Below are 26,656 nucleotides of genomic sequence, written 5' to 3'. Positions count from 1 at the left end.
AAGAGGGATCTCCTGGGTGTCGGGGCCGCCCACTTGCTCTCGCTCAGCTCCAGAGCAGAGGGAGGGGGAGATCGCTCCAGGAGTTCCTGAGCCCATCTCTCGGGATCATTTGGGAATGGAATGGATCCCTTTGGGGTTGCCCACCCTGTGGAGCTACACTGTCCAGTACGGTAGCCACAAGCCTTATCTGGCCATTTAAACTTAAAGTAATTGAGATTAAATAAAAGTTAAAGTTCAGTTCTTCAGTTTCACTAGTCAAATTTCAGGCACCCGAGAGCCACATGTGTCTGGGGGCTGCCATACTGGACAGAGCAGATATAGAACATTTATCATCATTGCAGAAAATTCTGTTGACAGTAGTGCTCTCAAGGGAAAAAGGCCCAGAAGCAGGAGAGTCTGTGGAAATGAACTCAAACTGCACCAGGCGCTTGGAAATGGAGCAGTGACGCCTGGCTCTCCGAAGATATGCTGTCAGCATTGTGGGTTTCTTTCCTCCATCCCTGAGGGGCCTGGTTATTTCCAGAAGCCTTCAAAGAATGCACAGTGAAGAATCAGGGCCAGGACTGAGGCCACAGTTGTCTTGGGCAGAAAGGGCTGTAACTGGAGGTCTACCCCGTGAAGTGCTGAGGAGGCTGTGACAGGTGCCAGCACAGACTCCCAGGCTTGGAAGGAAGCCTCTTCCCTAAGCACAGTGGGGAGACAGAAGGTGTGGGTGCTCCATTAGCCAAAGCGGCTAACTAGCCTCATCCTCTTTGTGAACCGTAAAATGCCACAGGACACAAATTTCCCTCCAAAATCCACACTTACCGCATCATCCTCGCTTCCTTGTTATCTATCACTTTTTGAATTCTGCCTTGTTGCTTTTTAGAGTTGACACTTAGTCAGATTTTACAACGTGTTTGCCCATTCCTTTGCTCCCTGTTATTTTCACTCCTTTCTACTGGGTTAAATTTCCTTCTTGTTGAAGTGCATCCTTTAGTAGTTCTTTCAGCAAGGGCCTGTGGGAACTAAGCTCTCTTAGTCTGTATGTGTCTGGAAAGATACTTATTTCACCTCACTCTTGAATGGTCGTTTAGCTGGGCATGGAATTCTAGGTTGGTAATTGTAAAGGTACTGTCTAAACTTGGGTGGCCCCATTGCAGGAGCAGTGTGTGGTCACACCCACACTTGGCACTTGCACATTGAGTCCCGGGCTGAGGGGCAGAGTACTCTAATATCTCATGCGCTGTAGGGCAGTCCCTTTCCAGCTCCTAGCTGTAAGCCCAGCTCTTGGTCACACCCAGGGCCTGTGGTCGTAAGTCTGTCCTTGGGAAGGAGTCTAAGCACCAGCCTCTCGGGCTTCTGTGTGCTTGGATATCCCCATGGGCTGCTGGGTCTATTCCTCTTCCTCGTCTTTCAGCTTTGACTTCTCTCATTTCTGGCATCTAGTATAACTTTCTACCTTCCTTTCAAGCCAAGCTATGAATTTAAAATGCCTATTCTATTCCATAATTATGTGTCTTCCTTGTCTCCTGAAATATGTTTAATTCTCAGTATTTGCTTCTCTTCATCTGCTGGTCTGGAACGTGACATACTGAATGTTCAAGCAGTAAATTAATATTAATGGAAGTAGCCCTTAGTCACTCATGCTTAATTCAACAGCACAATTTTATTCATAGAGTCATATGTTTCTGGTGGTGATATCATATTTCATACTATCCATGAATATATTTTCTGACAGTAAATTTCCTTCTAGCATGTGGAGTAAAATCATATTCATCAAGATATTTGACAAAAAGCCCCCACGGAGCCCATTTTATTTGCTATTTTAATAAGTTTGAGAGTCATGGTCCAGGCTCACTTTCTTCTTCTGTGAATGATTAGCTGAGTCCCACAGAGCGGACCTGGCCACAGCTGGTGAAGCACTGGACGAGGATGCAGAAACTCCAGTTGAAACGTCTGTCGTCTCTCCACCCTTTGAGCCTGTTTTCTCGTCTGTGAGATCAAGAGATTACACTAGACATGGGATCAGGTCCTGACGCACTAGCTTTGTGACCTTGGGCAGACTGCCTAACCTCTCTGAGCTTCCATCTTGACAAGCCCTACCCTCTCTACCTCAAGTGACTGCAAGAGTATCAAACAGGCTGACGTGTGCAACAGAGGAACTCTGAGGAACACAAAGGCTGCGGAGAGGTGCGTGCAGTTCTTAGAATTAAGATGCTGTGACGGCCTCCTGCAACTCCTCATTGGTCAGGAAAAAGTGTGCTTTGTGAATGCAATGCGTTCTGATGATTTCTGACCCAGCACAGATAGGAGCAAGGAGAGCAAGGATTTTTTTCTGTCTGTGAGCAGCAAGATGATGGGGCTTTGAGACGTCTTAGTTTGCTGCGATTGTGACATTTGATGTTCTTCTCTGTGAAAGCTCACTGGTGTGTGAATCTCCTGTTCCACTTCCCTCACTTCTCATATGCAAGCCGCACTCTGGAGAGCCCTGCAGGGCAGGCGCCCGGTCCTGCGCAGTGTTCACAAGGAGGTCAGACAGAGCTGCCGCCTCCATTAGAGCCTGAGAGACCTTCCCAATGTTGGGCGAGTGGGCACAGCGCAGCCTGCAGTGTTGGGAAGGCCTTCATCCCTGCATCTCCCACCCTCCCCTGCCCCCAGGAGGCAGTGTTGCATAGTGGGAAACTCCCAGGCTCAGATCAGGGAACCCAGCTCCCTCGCCAACCTTGAACAGTCATTGTCCCTCCTTGTGCCAGAGTTCCCTCAGCCATAAAATAAGGGCAACAAGTATAATCACTGGTTTTCAATCTTTTAGGTATCAATTACCCTTTTCTCCCCCCCCCCCCCATGACCCATTCCCGTGGGCTATTTGGTGCTGACGGGAAGTTCCAGTTAGCAGTTATGTGTGTCTGATTAATAAAAGGTGGCAGAGCCCAGGAGTTATTCTTTAAAATGTCCTTTGTGGAAATGAGGCCCAGAGAGATGAGATGATTTATCTGTGGCCATGTGAGTGTTTTTATATAATACGTCATCCACATGGCCCCAAGGTTATAGACGATACAGCATTACGATTTCTCAAGGCCTTGAGAGTAAGTGGGGGAAGGTCAGATGAATGTCATTCTAGGCATGTGTGTGGCCAGCATCCTTGGGGTGATAATTCAGATGACATTGATCCCCACCTGAGACTACCCTTCCACAGCAGACAGCATCTCAGCCAACCCCACCCTCCCCTGGGGGCCTGCAAGTCGCCTGGCAGACAGTAAGCGCTCACTAAATGCTGCTGTAAATGTGGTCTTCTCAGCGCTGTGCTCCTGCCCAGCACTGTGGGTGCGTGATAATTGTTGACACCTCAAAATAGGCGACGGAGTGGAGAAGACACAAGTGAGAAGAAAGCAAGCATTCTCTAAGAAAGATGGGTGAGGACAATAAACTGCAGACGCGGCTTCTATGTGAATGCCTCGGAGACAGAGTGTAAAATGCATCCGTAACACCGTGCAGAGGGCGCCTGCGGGATGTGTCCGCTCCTGTACGTCGCTCCTCCTCCCTCGAGCCCTGGAAGCTTGTTCCTCCTCATCCAGGACAGAACTGTGGCTGAAAATGAGGTTTAAGATAAGATAAGGCTGTGAATTGCAGTGGGATGATATAAGTAATTCAGAAGTGTGTGTAATCATCGAGGTGATGTCAGGAGGAGACGGTGGAATCCCAGAAAACTCCCAGGTTTTCTGGTTGGGGGCTGAACACTGGGTTTGGCTCCTGACTCTCCCCTGGGTAGGAGAGGGATTTCCTCAGTTTACCCTACTGCTGTGATCATGCGTTGCTGGTCACAAAGCATACATCTTCTCCCTGATGCGTCCCTGGGAGGTGGGTCTCTTCCGGGTTTTCAGATAGGGCTCGTCTCCTCGGGGAGCCCACCAGTTCCCTCTGCTGGGATGGGAGCTTCCCCTCAGTGGTCTTTCTGGTTCTGCCCTCACAGGGAGCACCACGTACCCACCACCCAGATTCTGCCGTCAACATGTTGCTGTGTCTGCTTCATCACAGACCTCTCCAAGCCTCTGTCAATCCATCCACTTCATTTTTTGGATATATTTCAAAGTGAAGTTGCAGACATCAGCAGACTTCAACCCCTGAACACTTCCATATTCATGTCTTGATTTATTTTTAAAATTACCGTTCTTGATTTTGTTACTCAAGCTGATGCCTGGGAAAGTCCCTGAGGGAGGCGTGAGGAATGAGGACAGCCCCTCACTCAGGGTGCCTGTGCCCAGAGCCAGAGCCGCAGTCCTGGAGCGTCATTTGGGAGGGAGTGTTGTGGCAGCCTGTCACGTCTCCCGTTAGTCCACCTGTGAGGTGGGCATCCCTCCTGTGTTCTCACCCTCCAGGACCGTCCTGTGGTCCAGAAGACGGTGTCAAAGCTCGTGGGTGAAAGGCGGCCTGCCGTGCTGCTGTGGTCATTCGCTCACCTGTCACCCGCCCTGCTGCTGCCCGCTGCCCTGAGTGCTCTGGACTTGCTCCCCGTTACTCAGATTCACGAGGATCTGGTATCATGTGAAGTTACCACCTCTCTGTGTAGATGGCAGAGGAGAGGCAGTGTGGAGCAGGCGGCCGTGTGACCGTGGAGGCCGGCAAGGATGCCAAGAAGTGGACGGAGAACAGGACGTGAGCCGACACAGGCAGGACATCGCATGTCTAGCGCCACATCCTTTTGGACATTGGGCCTGTGAGGAGCAGAGACAGGTGGTTACCCTGGGTGCTCTCCTCTGGGCTGAGATGGTGGCCGCCTCCTGGGAGGGTTAAAGGGTGGTCTTTGGGGTCAGACAGATCTGGGTTTGAGGGAGATCGAGGGCCGCTTCTGTAGCCTCTCCAGGCCTCAGTTTCCTATCTGTAAAGTGGAGTTAATGGTACCTAGCTCTGAGTGTTGTTGTGAAGGCTAAATAAACAGCCAGCCTCATGAGCCCCCAGCACGGAAGTGAAGTCCGTGAGGATGTGAGGGCCTGCTTTTCTGCTGCTGAGATGATGGGAGAGAATCCGCTCACCTTTGTTTTGGGAGCAAAGGGCATCTTCACACCTCCAGCAGATGCTCACATGGGCAGCTCGCACGGCCCCTCGAAAGCCCAGCGGAGGTGGTGGGTCTCCCCTCCATTCTAACTCCTGATGCTGCCCAGAGGCGATGGCCCCCGGGAGACGGAGAGGTCCCAGCTGAGGCTGCCCAGCCTGGCTCCCTGGGGTTGTCTGCTGGGCCTGGAGAGGAGCGGTGAGCCCGGAGCACGCGGGCTGCCTGCCCCTTGTGGGAGCACTCACACTGGAGTGGGAAGGAGGCTGGGGCTCTGAGCCAGTCTGGAATAGCTGACTTTTCTTCCACTTCCCCTCCTGGGGCACACCTGCTCAGCCCCCTAGACCCTTCAAAGATGCTTTCTCAAGCTGAAAAGAATGACCCCTCCCTGGCCTCTCCCACTGGATGCAGCATTTACGTGAGCCAGGTGTTAGCATGCACTTTACACGCATATCTCATTTTGTCTCCAGAGCAATGCTGGCCACTTGGAGCTGTTGTCATCCCCATTGTGCCCACGAAGAAACTGAGGCTTAAAGAAGTGGGTTCCCCCAGGTTGCCCAGCAGAGCTGGCTCTCACCAAGATCTGCCTGAGTCTGTGGACCGGGGAGGGTGCTTGTCTGACTTCCTTTTCCCTTATACACTTGCTAGATGGCAAGCTCCTGAGCAGGAGATGGGGGTCTTAATTACCTCTATATTCTCTCTGCCTGGCAGGTATATGATGCTCAGAAGGTGTTGACAGGAGTTTACCCACTGACTGTTAAGTTTCTTAGCAGCAGAGAACCTCAGAGATTTCTGCTCTAACTTCTAATGCAATGCAAGAATTTCCTCACTGCATCCCCAACTATTTGGTTGCCTCTAGCAATGGGGAGCTCATCCCAGGGCTGGAGCTCTCAGCCAGGGAAGAAGCTCTTTCCCTGCCGAAGGTGACTGTCCCCACCCTCTAGCCACCATGGATCCCCTCTGGGAGGCTCCTCTGGGCAGGAATTTGAGTGCTTTCCCTTTCACTGTCAGAATCCTATTTCACATGCAGTCAAGTAGCATCTTCCTGCATCCTCCCTGTGGCTACCACACGCATTTTCCCACTCAAACTCTGAGCGGCTTCCCATGGAACATATAGAGATGAATGAAATGCCAGCTCTGTGAATCGTGGGATCCAGGAAGGTGCGTTCCATCCTGTCTCTCAGTCTTCTGCTTATCCGCATTTCTGCTGGGCACCTTCACACAGACCTTTCCTTTTCCTACCTCTAGGCTTTGCTGACACCATTTGCATCACTGGAACATGCTGCCACTTCCTTCCAGGCCAGGACAAGTGCCAAAAGCCACTGAACACGTGTATCTCCATGAGCATGATGTCATTCTCTTGTTCCCTTTATAAAGACTCTGCCCCTTGCGTTTCAGTTGAAGTTTGTCCCTAGCGTGGGGCAGGAGCTTAAACTCAGTAGTGTCACAGTCTTCCTAGGCTTTCAAGACTATAAGGTTGAAACACCCCAAGAAAATGAGCCTCAACTGACCCCAAAACAAATCCTTGCTATATAAGCCTGGGATGTCAGGGCTAGAAAACCTGGTTTTAGTACATTTACCAACTCTGACTGATGGTGGACTTCTTCCACCATAGCTGGATTATGTTGTGATTGATTAGCAATATGTGCTATGGGAAGAATGGGGGGGGGGGTACAATTGATTAGCAATATCTGCCACTGGAAGGAATGGGAACGGGATTGATTAGCACTGTCTGTCACTGGAAGGAATGCGAGTGGGATTGATTAGCACTGTCTGCCACTGGAAGGAATGGGAGTGGGGTTGATTAGCAGTTTCTGCCACTGAAAGAAATTGGGGTGGGATGTGCATGCCATTTATGTGTCATCTCCACTGCAATCCAGTTTCCTTATTTTACAGACTAGAAAACTGAGGCCAGAAAAAAAGAAAGAACTTTAGGGAGAACACATAGAAACTTTCAGGACAATCTGGAATTGGAACCAGGTGCCCTGAACATCTCAGTCCAGCACATCCTCCACGTGACCTCACAGCTAGGACTCTGTATGAGCCTTGCTGTGCTCCCTTCCTGTGTCCTGGAGACTCTAAGCAGCTGCGGGTCTTCAGCAGATATTTTGAGTGCTTCCCATGTGCCAGGCAGTGTGCAAAGTGCCAGGGACGCATCAGTGAAGAAAGCAGATGAGCCTCCCTGCCCTCGTGGAGCTTCTGTTCCAGCTGGAGGAGACAGACAGAAACAATGAATCTGATGGCTGATTAACTGTATCTACTTCTTTGTCTCTGGGCAGACGCAGAGGCGGCTGCCTTCACCAACCGTGAACCATGGCTGTTTCCTTTTTCATTTTCCTCCCAAGGGAGTCGTTTCTATAGACTGGAGTATACACAGCTGCTTGGCTGTCCCAGGGCGTGGAGGGGCATCCTGGTGTGCCTTTTCTTTCCCTGGCTCTCGGCCTGGCACCAGCTTCATGGCTGTTAGAGGAGAGAAGTGGTCATGGTGGGAGACGATGAGGCTTCATCCGCTGCTTGCTCAGCTGACACGGTAGAACGTGCCAGCTCGGGACTTGGTTTGGAGCTGATGTCTGGTTTGGCCCAGAAGACCCTGACCCTGTGCTCCCTGGTGATGGGATTTGGGTTCTGCAGCCCCACCACTGATGCCAGCTCAGACTTTTCCTGCCTCGACGGTTCTCAACCAGACCTAGGTAGGACCACTGCCCGGGGTCACTTAGAAACACGTGGGGGCATAATTCTTGTTTCCATGATGACTGGGGCCACCTCTAGCATTTAGAGAGTGGGAGCCAGTGATGCTAAACCTCCTGCAGTGAACAAGACAATCCTGCACAAGGAATTGTCCTGTCCGACATGCCAATGGCATCCCCTTAGAGGAACACTGATGGGGGAAGACCTTGGCCTAAAGCATAGCCCCCTGAAGGTGCGTGGACAGTCCTGGGAGAAGCTCAGGGCTGAGACCGTGCCGTCTTCGGCCTTGCCCGTGCCATCCATCGCTCCCAGCCTCCTGTTTAGCCCTTTGGTAAACGGGCTCAATTGTCTCATGCCATGGATTAAGGGGAGGCGTGCGCAGCCCCCAGGATTCTACCACATGAGGGATGGAGGTTGTTCCATCGCCCCAGTGCCAGTGACCGCCCGTCCACTCCTTCTGCAATCTGTGACCAGGACACGGCTGTCGAGCCTCCGGGCAAAGGCCCAGCTGCAGTGACCTTGCTCCCTGCTCCACACAAAGGGGCCACCAGGGTCAGCCGACACACCCAGGCCACCCCCGCAGAACTGAACAGCTCCTCGCCGCCCGTGGTGCAACTCTTCAGCCTGCTGACACTTCACTGGCAGGGTGTCTGGCAGGGCCCAAGTTGGCCCCCAGGGCTGGCTGCCCAGGGAAGGGCCCGGCGCCGCAGCCAGAGGCCGCAGAACATGTTTCCAGTGGGGCTTCCAGGCCAACAGCTTCTGCCCCTTCCCACCACGGCTCCCGCTGGCCCTGCCCGCCTGCCCAGCACATTAGCATTTAAATATGTCCAGAGTCTAGCCCTCTCCCCGAGCTGAGTCCACCAGGGAGGGAGCGTTTGAGTCCTCCTCCCTCCAGCCTGCCTTCCCTCATAATGGCCATACTGTGTTCATCAGCTTCTGTATGTGGCATTAGCCGAACGCAGGAGAGAGCGCGCCTAGCAACCCGAGCGGCTGAGAAAGGGGTGGGAAGGAAGTGATTTTCATGTAATTATTCACTTCTACAAAAGCCGTTGTCAGGTACACACTGGAAACACAGCTGTTGTATTATTCTCTTAACCCACTTTTAATCTTTTGAGAATCTTTACCAATATAAAAGGCGAAAAGAAAGAGCTTAATTCAGCCATTTTCTGCCAGGCCATATAAGTTATGTTTTTGCCTCAGTCAAAGGCTCTGCTAACAAAAGTTGTGTTGTGTGTGTGTTTGTGTCTGTGTGTGGCTGTTTGAAAAGAGAATGTTAAAGAGAGAAGAGGCTGTAGGTCGTGAGCCCCGGGAGGGCCACCCAGCCATGTCCTGGCTTCTTGGATCCAACGGACAAATGCCACATGTGCTGTTGGGTCTGGCGGTTTCCACGTGTCTTCCTGGCCGGCACTGGGACGGCAGTGGGCTCGAGGCTGCTCCGGCCCCTCACTGTTACCCTTGCTCTCAGCCCTGAGGTCAGGCACATCTGTGTTAGTGACGGGCTGCTGCAGGCCGTGCTGCTCTGAAATCTGCACCTGGTGGGGAGGGGGCTGGATGGTGGAAAAGACAAGGGGCTCGGTTTCATAGTGTAGCTGAGAAGCGTTAGCCATTGTTCCAGGTACCCCACTGCGGACTTTATATTCACTGTATCTTGCTTTCACTGACAAGCAAGTTGAGGCTCAGAGAGGTGAAGTAACTTTCCCAGGGTTCCACAGCAGGTAAGTGGAAGAGCAGGGCTCCACCCTGGGTCTGCCTGACCCCGAACCTCATGCCATTTCCATTAAGCCCTAGTAACGCTCGGAACCAGGCACCTGACAAAACCATCTCATTTAATTCAGTCCCCCTTTGCATGGTGCTTCACTTCTCCCAAGGGCAGGCCAGGCTCCTGAGGGCACTTTGGGAGGTTCACTTGTCCCTAAGCCGAAGGGGACTGCTCACACAGTGGTCAGTGTGTACATCTCGCCAGAGCTAAATGGACTAGTGACGTCACCTGTTAGTTTTTTCATCTATAAAAAGGCAATAAGAGTAGCACCCACTGAGTCCAATACTTGTAAACAGTGAGTCTAATACCTGTAAAGTGCTTAGAACAGCGCTGGGACGTCATAGGTGCTGACGAAGATGAGCAGGTGCCGCCGTGGTTGTCAGCATCACCATCATCACCTACTGCCTCCTCCTCCTGGTGCTTTCGAGGCAGGATGGGTTAATGCTGCATGTGTCACAGACCTCAAAGCGTCAGTGCAGCGAACAGCACCAACTCCAGGACACAGGGTGGACGTACCGGGCCCACCTGCTGGCACTGGTGTCAGTGACCGGCAGGCATGCTGCCCTTTGCTCTGACAGGTGGCTCGGTTCAAAGCATGATGCCGGGGCGCTCCTCTCTGTAGCCCCCAGTGCCTTCACTGCCCTAGTAGATTGCTCCTGCACCTCCAGTTCCCCTCACTCCCCAGATGGCAGCGGCACCTGCACAGAGTGGGGACCTCGCCTCCCCTGGTCCCCCTCATTGCTCTCCCCCAGGCCTCTGCCTGTGCGTACGGTCTGTCTCTCCTCTAGAACGTAAGCTTCCTGGGGGCTGGCGCTCCTGGAACTGTGCCTGGCACACAGCGGACACTACTGCATGTTTATTGTGGGGAAAAGGAAGAGGCCTTTTCCTCCAGGTCCTTGAAGACTGGCAGATCCTCGGGAGGAAGCGACGTTGACTAGGCCCCTGCTGTGGGCTGGCGCTCAGGCTGGTGTCTGAGCACGTCCTCCGTGCTCCCCAAGAGCTGGGCACCGTGCGGAGTATTTGTTTTACATACATTATCTTGTTTGATCTTTAGTGTGTGAGGGAGAAAGAGGGAGGCGCTAGCCGCACATGCACAGTGGCCCTCTCCCCGACTCCCGGTCAGATATGTCACTTCTCTCCAGGAGGTAAGAAGACGAAGTGGAGCTTTCTCCCCAGACTTGTAGGAGATTAGACATCCTACTTACTTGGTCAAGGGGGAATGTGAAGAAAGGGCAAGAGTGTTTCCCTCTAACCTGGGGACAGTGGTGCCCACCCCAGGGCAGTGTGCAGGTCACAGGATATAAGAAGATGCCTTATAAACTGTAAAGTGCGGTTCACGTGGGGCAGCACATACTGAGGATCCATCATGACAAATATAACTTCTGAATGTGGGACGGGAAGAATTTGTCCTTGTCCCTCCATCCTTCCTTGTTTCTCCGAGCTGAGATCACTGAGGACCTACTCTGTGCCTCCCTATGCTAGGCCCTGAGGGTCTCGTTGGGCAGGCTGGTTATACCAGTGCCATTGCTTTCTGCACCTACTGTGGACCGGGGCTTATTGGAACCAGCTGCCCTGAGAGAGGGAGCTTACCCCAGAGCCAGAGGGCGGGACCACCTCTCTTCCGAAGGGGCTCTGCTCCCCTGTTCCCATGCAAATCTGTCCCCCAGACTTCTGAATGTGGACCGCCCCCGGCTGCACTGCCAGAACGCCCCCCATTCATTGCTGCAGAACATGGGGAGTATCCGCTCCTCAGCTATTGACCCAGCTTCCTTAGGGTTTGTTTTGTGCAGACTATTTTCCCTTCAAATCGTCTTGAGAAATAGGAAGGCCTTTCTCCGCTGAGCTGCCCCCTTTGCAGCATCCTGGGAGATGCTGGTCAGTGGGGCTCAGTTGCCTGGTCTTCCTTTCACTGAGGTGGGGTTGCCTTTGTCTTGTTTGACTTGACAGCCACAGAGCCGTGTAAATCCCGGCCAAGACTCCAGGCCTGCTCAGCACCCCAGGAGGCCCCAGCTTTTCTCTGTAAAACGTGGAGCCAGAACGCCTTGGGTTCGAACCTGACTCTCTCTCTTATTAGCTGTTTGATGTTTTATGGATCCATTTCCTCTTCTACAAAAGTGGAGATGACAATACTTACCTAGGGAGATGATGATGTAAATTACGCGATGGTGTCCATGAAAGCCTCAAGCACGCAGTAGGTTTTCAACAGATGTTGACTCCAGCTTCCCACTTCTTGAGGCATCAGCAAACTGGTAGAAGGGTTCATGAATGTTCTCTTAGCCTGTTTTATCAACCTCTCTTTGCCTCTTTTGTCAAATCATTCCAGTGGCCACCATGATCTTGTTTGATCTTGTTTGTAGAATTCGTTGTTGAAAGAAAGAAGTAACTGTAGATGAAATAGACTTGGGATAATGCCTCTAAGAGAGATAATGCTGTGTGTCCACCAACTATTTCTTTCTTTCTCTTCCTGGGTAAACGGGAAGACTACATTTCCCAGATTCCCTTGCCTTTAGGTTGGGACCACGTGACTTGGTTCTGGTCAGTGATACCATCAACACCAACTCCCAGACCTGGCTCTTAAAAATTTCCCAAGCTAACCTCCAGTTCTCTATTCCTCCACCTCAGAGGCTGTGTTGACATGGAAATATCTTAATAAGATGGGAAGGCTTGTATCACTAAATCATCGGGTGGGAGAGAGCCCCTTCACAATCTGCATCTGGCTTTCTATGGGCAAGAAATAAACTTCTGTTGTGCTAAGTCATTGAGATTTGGGGGTTTACTGTTTAATCCAATATAGCCTATCAGTAATTATCTTAACAAATATAGTGGCTTCCTTATGAGTAATTTATTCTTTCCCAGACTGAGGATGAAGGCTGACAATTGGGGCCCTGTTGCATTTTCGCAACCATAGGCATATGTTTGAAAACATAGACACGCATCAGCTATGCCCATCTGTTCAGGAGTCTGATGATGCAGACTCCCTGTAAAGACATATCATCCTTCTTTGTGAGACTTTTTCAAGAAATCTAATCCTGAAAGTTCTCAGGCATTGCATGCCCAGTGAACATGTGTCTCAGCAGAAGAGTTGATATCAATGTGGGTTTTCCAAACGTGGGAAATAGAAAATGCCAATGAAGAAAGTTTTGGATCTGGAATCATGGAGAAATGTTAAGTTCCTGCCCAAGTTCTGATGACTTCCAAGCCTGTGTCTCCAGTCCAGACTGTGATATTTAGGCCTAGACTTTCTACCTGGGTCCTGCACATCTCATTCGATGTGTCAAATTTGTCTTGTCCAGAACTGTACTTACCCATTTCCCCACTTTATACCTCCAAACTCGCTTTAAAAAACTGGCTCGTCCTCAAATGTTGTACCCCCATCCACCAAATTACTCAACTCTGGGCATTCTGCCACCTCCAAGTGAGACCAGTCTTGCTTAATCTGCCCTCTAAAGCTTTTTTGAGAACCAAAGAGACAAGATGGCAACAGAAATTTTTTTTTTTTTAATTTCCCAGAATCTCTTCACCCAAACAGAGAAACTAGGATAGCAAACCAAAAAACCTATTGACAGCACCTTCTGCATAACTAGGTGACTCCATGAACCACGAAATGTGAACAGGGGGCCCAAACACCAACAGCAGTCACATCTGCATGGTGTCAACTCTGTGGGATGAGATGAAGATGAAGATGAAGGCAAAGGGAATTCAGAAGGCTGAGACCCAAGAAACCCCGAAATCTCCAACATGTGCTCAGCCCTAGAAGGAGGGGACTCTGGGAGGGGAAGCTTGGTGGAGCCATCTGAGAACATGAGCCAAAAGAGGGAGGCATATATGCAGGCGGCAAGTCACAGGTGAGGTGGGAGGACTGCAGGAAGCTCGGGCAGGGGTCTGGGCCCTGGGAACTCCAGGGACTGACCAGCTGGGGCTCCGCAGTCAGAGAGAACCCCACGCAGAGGAGGAACCACTGGAAGCAGAATCCAGATTGAGCAGGACAGAGACACTAGAGGAAACAAAAAGAGAAATTCTGAGTAAGAGCAGAGGGAGGGAACAGAGAACAGTACCTTCAGAAAGTACTGGCTGCATGGCCATGGTTTTAAAGACTTTTTGGTAATAACAGAAGAAGCAACCCTGGAACTGTGAGCTTGGAAAATGGACCCTGGATCATCCCCATTCCCCTACGTGAGAAGACCCCCTGCTAAGAGTACAAGGAAATGCCTCTCCCCTACACATGAGCAACAGAAAAGGATTATGGTCACATCTCATACAAAGCTATTATAAGAAAAAGAATTATAAACAGAATAATATTCCTATAGGTAATGCGTTCCACAAAGACCCACAAAGCATCCAAACACTGAAACTTAATATTTCAAAACAAGCTAAAAGAAATTAAGAAAACACGAGATGCTATGAAACAATAGCATGCGTGAAATTGTTAGATGAAAAGAAGATTTGAAAAGAGAGCTGACAGGAAGGACAGCTTACAAAAGGAAAAACATATTTCAGGAGAAATAACTAAATAGAAGGATAAAGGGGTGAATAGACACCATGGATAATATCATAAGGTAAATAGAGCTTGTAAAGCAGGAAAATAAAAAATAAGTCAGAAATGAAGAAAGAGATCTTTTTAAAGAATGCAAGAAAAAGTGAGAGGTATAAAAGATAGACAAAGAACACCCGACATACAAACGAGTCCCCAAAGACGAAACCCAGAGCAATGGAGGCGAGCAAATACTGAAAACAATAGTTCAGGGATTTTTCACCTGCAATAAAAGACAAGACTTGAATTTACATCTTGAAGAAGTACACCACAACCCAGAATAATCAACATTAAGACATATTCTAATAAAAATTATTGGGCTTCAGAGAGAAAGGAAAAAAACCTGTTGGTCATTCAGACCAAAAAAAGGCAAGTGCTTTTTAACGGGAAACAAATGAGAGTGGCATCAGACTTTTCTACAGCAGCCCTTTGTGCCAGGACACAACTACACAACATATTCAAGATACTCAGGAAAAGAAAAAGAGAACCAAGGATTTTATCTACAGCCAAACTGACTTTCAAGTACAAAGGTCACAGGTCAACTAGTATGAACATGCGAGAACCCGGGAAATGTTATTTCCCATAAGCCTTTCTAGAGCAATTTATTAGAGCACCAGCCACAGGCAACCAAATTGACAGGAGAGGTATTAACATAAGGGGTGAAGGTGGGCATTAAATTTATAGTCACCTGTAGAACTCACACAGAATAATGGCTATAAAGGAGATAATATAGTATGTAACGGTTGTATGTTCTGATAATGCAGATACAGTGCAGGTATTAAAAATTGGAAGAGAAGGGAGTGTGTATATTAAAAGTGTAATAAATTTGTACGTTGCCTTTACTAATGGATATTTCTTCAAATTAGGTGCTAGAGGAAAGGGAAGGAAGAGAAATAGAGGCTCTTGGCTTATTTCAATATTCCTCATAGTTGGGAACCAACAAACATTGTCAAAAATGGGGAAGGCCAAGCGTATTTTATGAAGATGTCGATTTAATGATAACCATCAGAATAAAAACGACAGGCTTTTCAACATAGAGATAGGGGAGCAGGAGGGAAAATCATCTGAGAACACATCCCTCTGTCACATGTACCTCCACACCCAACATGTCCTCTCTCCTTGCTTCTCCAGTCTTTAAAGGTGTGCCTCCTCCAGGCAGCCTTCTCTGATTGTCCTAGCACATGTTAATCTTCCCCCTCATTCATCTCTCCTAGGTACGGGGTACCTTGTTCTTTGAACGTTTCATCTTATCTCACCTACAGATGGAGATGGAGTGCTCTATGTAATGTACAGTACCTCTTTCAGAGTCTGGCACAGGGTTCTACATACAGAAGGCACTCAATAAGTCCTGGTTCTTTGGTAATTCAGGGTCAATTGAAGGATTTTGGCTTACAGTCCCTGGGTTTTTTAAGAGCTTAATGTTGCTATTAGTCAGAATTCTTTCCATTTGAAGTGACAGCAATCCCATTCAAATTGACTTAAGAAAAAGAGACATTTATAGGCCTCTGAAATGGAAATGTCCCAGGGTAGGTTTCATTTCAGGTATAACTGGTCCAGGGACTCAAGTCGTGTCACCACTATCAGTCTTTTTTTGCTCTAGACTCTGCTTTCCTCTGCGTGGGCATTATTCTCAGACAGGCTCTTTCCTCAAGGTCAGCCATGACCCCCAGCAGTTACAAGCTAACGTCTCCAGGAGAAAAGAACGTGTCCCATTTGCAGCGGCACCGCTGACAGTCCCAGGATTGAGTTCCATCGGCTCGGCTTGTGTCACATGCTCATTCCTGAGCCAGTCACTGAGGCCGAGAGAGACGCTTTGATTGGCCAGGCCTGTGTCATGTGACCACCGGTGACCTTACCTCTGAGTGGGGAGGAGGTGGTTTCCCAAAGGAAAGTTGGGGTGCTGTTATCAGAGAAGGGGAGATGGAGGCCGGAGGGGCAAAACCAGCAGACGTCTGTTTTCGCACTGACGTGCTCAGTGAGTAAACTGCAGAAAAATTCCCTGTGAGTAAAATCATGATTTGGGGGTCCGTCTTTGGGCCGTGTGGATGGAAAGCTCTCTTTGATATTTTCAAACTCACAGAGTTTATTTGCCATGTTTTGGGGGCAGGGCACTCGCCACGGGGCCCAATTGCGATAGAGGAGCCGGTTTTCCCACAAGTCTGGGTGCTTCTCTCGCTGTGGCCTGTGCACTCAGCCAGAGGACAGTGGAGGTCTGGGAAGAGGGACACTCGGTTGGCAGAGGCGTTAAAACCACGTGCGAGAGGCTCGAGCAGCAGCGCTTGGTTGAGCGCTGAGCATCCCGCTACGCTGCTGCTGTGCTCTGGTTTTGTCTCCTGGGTCAGCAGCTGTACTGTTTCTGCTTCTCCGTGTGGTTTACTGGCCTGACCGAGTAGGACAGGGAATCCACTGAGGTAGCACATGGGGAAACTCAGGCAGAGAAGGAAGAATTTAAAACACATCCATTTCTCTCCTGAATCTTCAGGGCTTTTTTCTGCACTGGACCCTTCCTGTCAGCATTGAAGCATCCCCAAGTTTCTGCCAGCTTTTTAAAAATCCTCCCTAAATTGTATTTGCCCTTTCTCTACCACCCCATTTCCCAACTCCCCTCTAGTGAAAAAGATATTTTATATTCCCTCTTTCCATTTTCTCCTCCCATATCTCAGCCCACCCTGATCTGCTGGCAACCCCTGCCCTCCCATGAAAGCGCCACCTCTGATTCCCAATTTGGCTCCAGGACACTAAACCCAGTGACCCTAAGTTAGAGGAAAAAAGTGTCTTCATTTCTTAGGTCGGGAGGCAGCATAATCTTCAGTTTTAATAAGCATTTATTGAGTGGCTTAGCAAACTTGAGCAAATCCAGGGTAGAGTGACCTACCTGTATTGTGTAATCAAATCCCCAAGAAAGAGGAAAGACAGAAATTTTGCCTGGAAAAGGGAGCGTTCTGGGGCCCAGGGGGCACTGGTGCTTTCTTCAAATCTCTAAAGATTTCTAAATCTCTACCATGTGGAGGAGAGAGGAGGTCTGGGTGGCCCCAGAACTAGGAACACAGAAACGGAGATTTCCTCTGCTTTTAAGAAATGTTCTGATGGTCAGAACTCTGAAGAAGAAGGGGCTGTGTCAGGAGAGAGTGAGTTCCCCGTCACTGGTGGTAATCAGGTGGAGACTGTTCTCTCAGGAGTACTCAGAAGAGAGTCTTGTGTTGGTGGAGGTCACATCGGAGGACTTCTCAAATCCTGGGATTGGGGAAGCATACATCTCCAGAGACGACCCTCCATGGCCTTGCATCTGCCGCTTCCCAGCTGTGTGGTCTTGAGCAAATTACTCAACCTCTCTGTTCCTCAGTTTCCTCAGCTGTAAAAGGGGCTAATAGTTGCACCTGCCGCATAGGGTTGCTGTGACTATTCAGGTATGGCAGTGCACGTGGGGCATAGCCCTAGTGCCTGGAACACAGTAAGTGCTCAATAAATGTTGGCCAGTACTTGTATTTGGTGCAAAGCCCTGTTCTCTGGATGGTACTTGACTCTCCAGCAGGAGTCTCCTCAGCCGCATGGGGGTTGGAGCCCTGGGTTTTCCCTGGTGGCATCCAGGGGCTGGGCACAAACGGGGCCTGGGGGAAGTGCTGGAGAAGACGCCATCATCCCTGTTGGGCGCGCTGTGCCGTCCATGGTGATGTTGCCAGAGAGGCGCCTAAGGAAGGAGTTTCCGTGGGTCCCACAGAGGAAGCCGAAAATGCTCCTCTTGGGGACGGAATGGAGGATGTGGGCTCTTCCCACCCCTCCTGTCCCCTCCCGTCCCCTCCTGACCCTGCCCAGCCGCCTCTTGCGCTCAGGTCAGGTACGCAAGTGCTTTCTCCTGTGGAATCCTGTGGGGGTTTTCTTGTAGTGCTCTCATCCCAAAGAAGGAAAATCACTCGTTTGGCTAAGACGTGATCTACCCTATGAGATCATGCTGGGTCTCAGGGGCTCACAGTCCTTGTTGCATGAATCCTCTCAACAGTCTTGAGAGGGGCGTTCATTCCCCACTTTGCAGATGAGGAGACTAAGCCGCAGAGAGGTTAAGTAACTTCTCCAAGATCACACAGCTGGAGCAGCATCCTAAACACTCAAATTCTTGCTATTCAGTGAGTTATTTTCCATAACCGCTGGAAAACTCTGGAATTAATTGAGGACATTTATATTTAATCAAGTGTTCCCCAAGAATAGAATTCGTAAAACACGCGTTGCTGAGCAGGTTAGGAAGTTGAGTATCCCTCTGTCAGGCTTTTTGGAGGGCTGGGTGTGGGTGGGGGATTTCAGAGAACAGGGCCGCCGCTCATCTCACCTCTTCTCTCTGTGCCGACTTCTTTGTGCCTTCCCGCAGGTCTGGGTAGATGCTGGAACACAGATCTTTTTCTCCTATGCCATCTGCCTGGGTTGTCTGACTGCTCTGGGAAGTTATAACAATTATAACAACAACTGCTACAGGTGAGCATTTCCCCGGGCCCTGCCAGCTCTCCCCCACGCCCCACGACCCTCCATGCTGCCAGGCCAGTTCATGTCCGTCCTCCCACCTTGCAGGGCCAGGGGGAGACGGACAGGCTGTTGCTCAGCCTCGCCCTGCCCCAGGGTCAGAGTGGGCCCCCAGAGGAGAGAGGACAGCAGATGTGAGCAGAGTGCATTCCAGGCTGCAAAGCAGATCCACTCCTGAAACCTTATCTAGACCTCTGATCCCCCAACCAGCAAAGATTTATCCCAGTCTGCATAACTGACTTGCCCGGGGTCACACAGCTAGTAAGTGACAAAGCCAGGACTTGAACCCAGGTCTTGACACCAAGGGTCTGGTTTCTCTGCCTTCTGTTCAGAAACCTGCTTCCTCGCCCTTTTCACTTGACTCTAGGGTCCTCTCCTGCCCCAGCTGGGGTGGCCGGTGCCCTGTCCTGCCCCTCGACTTGACAGTCCTCCCTCCCCGGCCTCGTGCAGCTGGCTGCACCCAGCGCTGCGATGGGGCTCACATGGACAGTGAGCCTGAGGCTGCCTGGTCTCTCAAGCCCGCAGCCTGAGTTCTCCTGTGAGGCTGAGACCGCAGAGGGCCAGGGACTTGTCCCGGGTCACCCAGCAGCGTATGGTGACAGTGGAATTTGCACCCTGGCCTCTAAGATCGTCTGTGTGCTGAGGTCTTGGCAGCCCTGAACTCGGGGCCTGCTCACAAGAGGTGACCGTGCAGGGAGAGCTAGACAGCACATCTCCTCCTTACCGTCCAAGAGCTCCTTGTTCGGGTATAAACGAGGAATCACGGCAGTGAGGCCGTCCCCCAGCACAGATGAGTTGAAAAAGGAAGGGTTTTCAGCGAATGATTCTGAGAGAGGATAAGTATTTGGGGGGAATCCTCAGGGTAGCTGCTCGTACCTCATTCCCTGCGCACCATAACAAGTGTCAGATTGATCAGAGAGTTAAGAATTTTTTAAAAGGAAACCATCCTAAAACTAGGAATAAACTATTGTTTTCAGAATGGGAAAGGATATAGAAAACATCGAAATAATTAAAGAAATCAAAAGGGAAGAAAGTGACAGATTGGTCCACATAAAAATCTAGAACTTATCAAATTTCTGGAAGGAAACACAGGAAACTGTTAAAAATCGCCCCCCTGGAGAGTGGGATGGGGAAGTCAGAGATGGAGGGGGGCTTCTTCCCACAGTACCTCCCTGAAGAGTTTAAATGTTTTGTTTTGTTTTATACAATTTAAATGTTTTGTTTTCACTCTTGAGTACATATTGCTCTTATAATTAAAAAAAAATCAAGTTAATACAAATATTATCTACATACCCTTCTGTATTATATCTCCATATAAAACACTGTGAAAATCAACTGCAAAAGCAAAGAGCATACCACCATATAATATGACCCTCAAAGGGTTTGTCTCCCTAATACGTAAAGAAAACAAGCAGATCGATACGACTAACACTAAAACACCAATAGAGAAATGAACAACACGCTCTTAAAATGATGAGCACATTTTCCTCAACTAGCAAATGGGCAGTGGTCTAAAAACGAACCCTGTTCGATGTCGGAGAGGTAGCGTGAGGGCCTGTCCCATCCCGCAGGCGGCATGGGAACTCGGGCCTGACGACCACCTGGCTTGGTTGTTGTGTGGCTCAAGTGGCATCATCATTTCAAAGAACTTTCGTCAAGGATAAAGTCCCTCCCACATTATCTTCATCTTCGAGATGGGGACACTGAGGTTCGGGGAGGTCGTCCCTCACTAGACTCTGACCGAGGGCTCCTGGTCTCCACCCCAGGATCCCCCCTGAAAGCCAGCTTTGTGGTCACTTTACTAACCCATTTGTTAGGGCATCCATGTGCTTTGTGTGTCTAAAGTGTAAGACACCGGAATCAGCATCTTGGGAGATACACAGCAAGGGCACAGCTCCAGTCTGTAGAGATTGTAACTTGGGGAAACTGAGGCAGTGAAAGTGGGCAGGTCCAGCATGCTGAAGGAAAAGCCATTGTGGAATCCGATGCGCCATTAGGCAAGGAGTTCTGTTGTTCCTGGGGGCCTTTGGGCAGAGAGGCACTTGGCTATGGCTGGACAGAGGGATGCTGGGGAGGTGAAGGTCAGACCAAGTTGTCCACAAGATGCTTCTGGCCTTCAAGGCCTTCACACGGAGGTGGGTCTTGGGGTGAGCACCGTCAGCCGCCGTACAGAACGGTAACTGTGGCCAGGAGGAGCAAGGCGCTGGGATGGGAGAGCGGCACAGCAGCCCTCTGGGCCCGGTGAGTGTGCCCCACTCCGATGCTGGAGAGCCATGCTGTCTGCATCCAGCTGTCAGCACATCAGCAGCCAGCGGCAGCACGGGGCCCTCTGTGCTGGGCACTGCAAGATCTCTTGATCACTGTCCATCACCTCCAGCTGGTCTGTCAGCTCCATGAGGACACGGGCTCGGTCTTCTTTTTTGCCACCATCCTTTGAGCCCGGAATAGTGCTGCCTGACATGTAGGGAAACAAGGAAGGAGCCACACCATTACACAGACGAGGAAACTGAGGCCCAAGGGGATGGCACTTGCTTGCGTTCACGGTGCCAGTGATAGAGTGAGGCTTGGAACCTGGGCCTTTCTGGTCCCTATCCCTCCCTGCCAGGCATGGCCAGTCCTTTCCCAGCTCCTGCAGTTGAAGAGGATCTGGCCAGGACTGGCCTGTCGTCTGGCTGTGTTTCAGGTCAGTGGCAACTTTCTTCCCCGCTCAGCACGTGGGTAAAGTAAGCTGGCTGCTGTGGATCCCTTCTGCTTTCCCATCCAACAAGCAGGGTTCTTTCCCCTCCTGTCAGCGGAAAAAAACAAATCCCCTGGGTGACATGGCAAAACCCAAAGGCTCGTTTTATTTCCATTTCCAAACTGTTCCATGAGCAGGTCTTCCTAACTCCGAGGGAGAAAATTAATACCCTCTCTTCTGATGGTATAATAGCTTCTGGAGGTCTTCAAAGCCCAGCTCAGCTCCTGCCCACTTCAAAGCACTTGTTACATAAGCCTTTCACCCAGAAGGTTCCGGCAGGGAGGGAATTAGAGGGCTGGAGATGGAGCACACCAGGCGGGGAAAATCCTCACTTCGGAACACAGGCGGCTGAGCTCTGTCTGCTTGAGGTGAGGGCGGGGGCGCAGGGCACAGGGCTGGAAGGGGTGCAGGTCCACCCGGAGCCTCTCTGTCTCTCCGTGGTGAGAGAAAATCACTTGAGAGGCCTCTGGGGAGAAGATGGGGACTTTGCAATAAGGGACATTTGCTTTTCAACAACTACGTGGATGCCCAGAGATAACGGTCCACAAGTCAGGATTTGGAAGTCTTGATTCTTAGGGAGCATCGCTTCTGTGTAACTCCTGGAGACAGCGTGGGCTGTGGTGTGTGAGATAAATGGATGCACACCCCAACTTCACCAGCGGGTGACTGAGACCTTGCGTGGGTGACTCTCCTCCCTGGGGCTCGGGATTCAGTTGAAGAACCCTGGCGCATTGCAGGTCCAAGTGTTACAGGAGAATTCCAGAATGTAGAGGATGTGGAGAAAACGCTTTCCCCCAGTGTCGCCCTGTTTCCCACTGTCTGGTGTCAGGGTCAGGACACGGGCACGAAGAGCAGATTTATCCCAGCCTTAGGACGGACTCTGGCCTTACCTGGGTGGAGCTCAGCTTCCCTTGAGAGAAGATAAATCAGGCTTGCAGATAAAGTCCTCAGACCCACCAGCCCAGCCTATGTCTAGTGCCGGAAGAATTCTTCCAAGGGACCTGTGTCAGGCACTCGCTTCCACAATAATGCTGCATAACAAGCGAACCCAGAGCTCAGTGGCTTACACCACAGGTGTTTGTTTCCATTGCTCACCAGCCTGCTGGTCAGCCCTGGACGCTTACCTTCAAGCTGTGGGTTAGGTGGGCTTGGCTGCAAGGTGCAGTGGGGCGGGCAGATATATCCACCGCAAGGAAGAAGGTAGGGGCAGTGACGACTTGCTGGAAGATGATTAATCTATCACAAGGCCCAAGAGACCCTGTTCTCCAAGCACCTTATGGTATGGCTGGTAAGATCAGGCCCAGAGAAAAGAAACTGCAGGGGGAATTGGAACGCCAGGCTCCTGACCCCAGTCTAATGCTGTCTCCACTGTGCCCTTGATTCCCAGGGTCATTGCAACACACTGGTGTTACAGTCACGAACATTAGTGTACCTTTGGTTGCCTTATAAAAAGTACGGTGTCAGGAGAAGAGGAGGTGAGAGTCCTACTCTGTTCTTGAGTTTAGTGCTCAGTCCTGGATGTGACATTTGAAGAGGGCAGGCAAGCAGAAGGGTATGACAGATCAGGAGCACGGGGGTGGGGAACTGGTAAGGGAGACGTTTAACTGAGAGAACAAAAACTCCAGGGGATAGAGGGCCCGGCCTTCAGATCTCCCCAGCCTAGAGGCGCTCCAGGCTGTTGGGGAGGGGAGAGCCGACGCTTAGCAGAGGAGGCGGGTTCTGGTGGAACACGACGTGAGGAGGTTCTTACTGCTGGAAGCGGCAAGGGGACAGCGCAGTGGGGCGAGGTGACTGCGCTGGCGGCTCCCCGCCTCCAGTCACGCCGCGGGCAGGGCCCCGGGGCGCCTCCCTTTAAAGAGAAGCACCGGGCACCATGAGCCCAGCCGGCATGTGCCCGCTCCGCAGCGCCTGAGGTCTGAGGAGGCTGACTCCCTGCCGGGCCGTGGGAGGATGCAGACCGAGGGCGGAGGGGCGGGGCTTGAGGGTCCCATCTTCATCTTGGCAAAGCCCCGTCGTTGGTCGTCTGGCTTCTCCTGGGTCACCGCTTTCTGCCCGTGCTTCTTGGCTGGTGAGCCCCTCCCGAGAGCAGGGGACAGCCGCTGCCCCGGAAAATCCCTCCGCAGCCGCAGGGCCGGGACTGAGCGCCCAGGTCTGCCAGGCGCCGCTCCGGGAATGGCTGGCCCGGATGGCGTCTACCCATGAGGCTGCTGCGAGCTTCCGCATGAAGGCACGGGGCTCCCCTGGCTGAGAAGCCGCTGTGGCCCAGAGCCTGCTCCTGCCCTCCTTGCTCTGAGCGCCCCGAAGTCTGTCCTCTCTCGCCTTCCTTGGTCTTCGCCCTTACCAGGGCTTTGGAGGAGCGTCTCTTCCTTCCCACTCCCTCTCCATGCCTCCTTATCTTCTAGAAATACAGAAGAAGCTGTGTGACCATGGTCCAGCCACCTAACTTCTCTGAACCACAAGGGCTTCATCAGGCAAACAGGGCTATCGGTGCCTGCACTGCCCTGCCTGCCCGGCAAGATGGCCATGGTGCTCAGACAGAGTGTTCGAGCGGAGCGCCTGTGCCATGCGCTCTGACCCAGCCCCTCTCACGCTTCCCCGCAGGGACTGCGTCATGCTCTGCTGCCTGAACAGCGGCACCAGCTTCGTGGCCGGCTTTGCCATCTTCTCGGTCCTGGGCTTCATGGCCTACGAGCAGGGGGTGCCCATTGCCGAGGTGGCAGAGTCAGGTAAGTTTGCCAAAGGCTGGGGAGGCCTCCAGGGATGGTTGTAACAAAGAGGGGATTTTCCTCCTTAGCTCGTTCCCCTGGGCTCAGATCTCAGGAGGTGGCCCCACAGGCTGTCCACAGCCCAGGGTCCTGGGGATTACCTGGGCGGGGAACCTTGACTCTGCCTCACTCCCGAATCCAGGGCATCTCCGAGTGTGGTTCTGCCTCCTCTGCATTATCCCGCTTCCCCCAGCTCCGCTGTCTCCCCAGCAGCCCAGGCCCCATCCCCCACTCCCTTAATGACTGCGGGAACCTCTCGCTGGCCTCCCTGCCTCCACTACTGCTCCCTCCGTTCCAGCACTACCCTGCAGAGTGATTTTTCTCAAAATGCAAATTGGAACGTGTCCTTCTCTGATGAAAAGCCTTTTTTGGCTTCTCATAGTGCCGAACTCTTGGCACACAAGGCCCTGTGTTGCCCAGCTCCCGCGGCCTCACCACCCACCTCGTTCCCTCATGCTCACACTGCCCCGCCGCAGGGGTCTGCTTTCACTTCTGTGATGTAGCTCACTCCCTCGCCCCGCAGGGCCTTTGCACATGCTGTTCCCTCTGGAGAGCCTCTCTCTTCCCTTTCCTGTTCTGGATGTAGAATCCCCACGAGTGTGACATTCGTAAGTGTAGACTGACGTGTGTTTGTATCAAACCACAGGCAGAGTTATTGCTGCCGAGGTGATTGTGCAAAATAGTGACGAACTCTTCCCCTTGATTTGTATGGTATTTAAATTCTGGGAAAATTCATCACACATTAAAAGGTACAAAGATCGTTTGTGTTTACATGACACTGATTCTAACCTCAGATAAATCTAAATAGGCTTTCACCCACGGGAACCTCTGGTGGGACGGTTTGTCCAGAGCGGCACAGGGAGCCCAGCCTCCTGGCCTCCATCCACTCACGGCCAGTTGTGCCCCCATTCCCTGTGACAACCCCGGCCACCCTGGCTACACTGCCTCCCTTCTGAAGCCTATGCCAGGGCATGGCTGCCTATGTCTGGCCTGCGCAGGTCGGGAGGTCCCCGCTCTGACCCACCCAGTGGGCTGGGCAGTGGGCGTGGACATTAGAGCAGGAAGCTGGTTGATGAGCTCTGCTCCCTGACCACTCAGGGCCCACCTTCCTCTGGGTGATGTGTGTCAGAGAAGGAGACAGTCTCTGCTAAAGTCCAAGGTCCAGAGCTGGACCAGAGGATATTACTATGATCAAAGCTGTCAATCATCGAGCACCTGCCAGGGGCAGGAGCTGTCTCCCGTGATCCTCTGGGATGGCACTGTTTCTACCCTCATTTTACAAGTGAGGAAGCTGAGGCTCAGATTGGTGAGGGTGCTTACCCAAGGTCACGCAGGCTGGCAGGAACAGAGCTGGATTTAATCCTGGCCATCTGGCTCCTGAGCCCAGGCTCTGACCACTCCATCCTCCTGCCCACTGTGAGCAGGGTGCCTGGCACTTCCTGGAACATCCATGCTCTTCCTTGCGTCAAACCCCAGGGCAGCCCCATGAGGAGGGAGTGTTCCCGTCTCTGTGAGAGCATCACCCTCTGTGAGAATCTGCTTCCTCCTCAGTACAGTGAACGTCCTCATCCCACCCTGGCATTGAGGGGGACGGGATGTCTACTGCACTGTTGTCACTCCTCTTATCACACTTCCATCTCATAGACGAAGCTCAGGGAGAAGTCAGACAGAAAGCAAAAGAGCCAGCGAGAAATAAATTTTATTGGTTTCTTTCTTATTTCAAATTGAAAGCATATTCATTGTAGAAAAATGTGGGAATACTGACAAAGGAAAAAGTCTCCAGTCCATATCCAATCACACTTTGGGGTTCTCCCGCCAGGATTTTCTGTATATATATATATATAGTGTAGGAGAGGAAGACATTTCCTCTTCCCAAATGTGGGTTCGTCTGGCCGGAGAATGAATTAAATTCACATGAGACAGAATAGCAAGAGAAAATTAAACAAAGCTTTGTGAGGAACCATGGCCCGGGGCCTTTCGTCCCGAAGGAAGAAAGGGCACCGAAGTGGGGTGCACATAGTGGTTATATACCCCCAAACAGGGTGTTTCACATATGATGAAATGTCCCTCCCACAGTAGTCACAAGATTGCCCTGTCGGCACAGTGCTTGATGGACACAGCAGGTAGTGGTCGGCTATCTCGGTGGGCGTAGCAGGAGGCAAGTCTATCGTCTGGAGCTGGGCTGTCACAGGTGAGCGCAACAATCAGATCCTATCCTAAGGAAAGATGCTTAATCCTTAAAGAAATGCCAAAGTTGGGAGGGGGAGGGAAGTCAGTTACAGGAGGTTACCAGACAAGCACAATAAAATGCAGATTTAAGTCCTTGCCTTTGGTATTGACTAAGAGTTTCTAGAGAGAAGGTCATCTCCTTTCTTCTTCCTGGTACAGAGAGGGAGGCACCTTTTACAGATAGAGATTTACCTTACAAATGTAAATGTGTCCTAAGGAAGGGCAAGTTCCATTCCTCAGAGCCTCCTTCCCTGTCCCAGTTTATCAAAAGCAATCAGCCGCAAATAATCCTGATGCCAAAGAGACATATCTTGGGGTGGCCAATTCCAGGTCCCCACAATAGTTATATTTGTGTTGATGAAAACCAGATCGTATTATCCTTGGTATTCTGTAGACTGCATTTTCCCAT

The 26,656-nt window shown here is 51.2% G+C and overlaps 1 protein-coding gene across 1 annotated transcript in view; it reads left to right on the top strand.

Annotated features, from left to right (window-relative positions):
* The window catches only part of SLC6A11 (solute carrier family 6 member 11), a 122,120-nt gene that overhangs the window by 72,690 nt on the left and 22,774 nt on the right, over positions 1-26,656 (top strand). Inside the window, exons 7-8 of the mRNA XM_044754813.2 lie at positions 18,368-18,471; positions 23,855-23,979. Coding sequence (XP_044610748.1) covers positions 18,368-18,471; positions 23,855-23,979 — 229 coding nt within the window. The remainder of the gene's footprint in view (positions 1-18,367; positions 18,472-23,854; positions 23,980-26,656) is intronic.

This window comes from Equus asinus, chromosome 21 (genome assembly GCF_041296235.1).
Source record: "Equus asinus isolate D_3611 breed Donkey chromosome 21, EquAss-T2T_v2, whole genome shotgun sequence".
Taxonomy (NCBI): Eukaryota; Metazoa; Chordata; class Mammalia; order Perissodactyla; family Equidae; genus Equus; species Equus asinus.
This window is presented reverse-complemented; position numbering and strand designations above follow the sequence as displayed.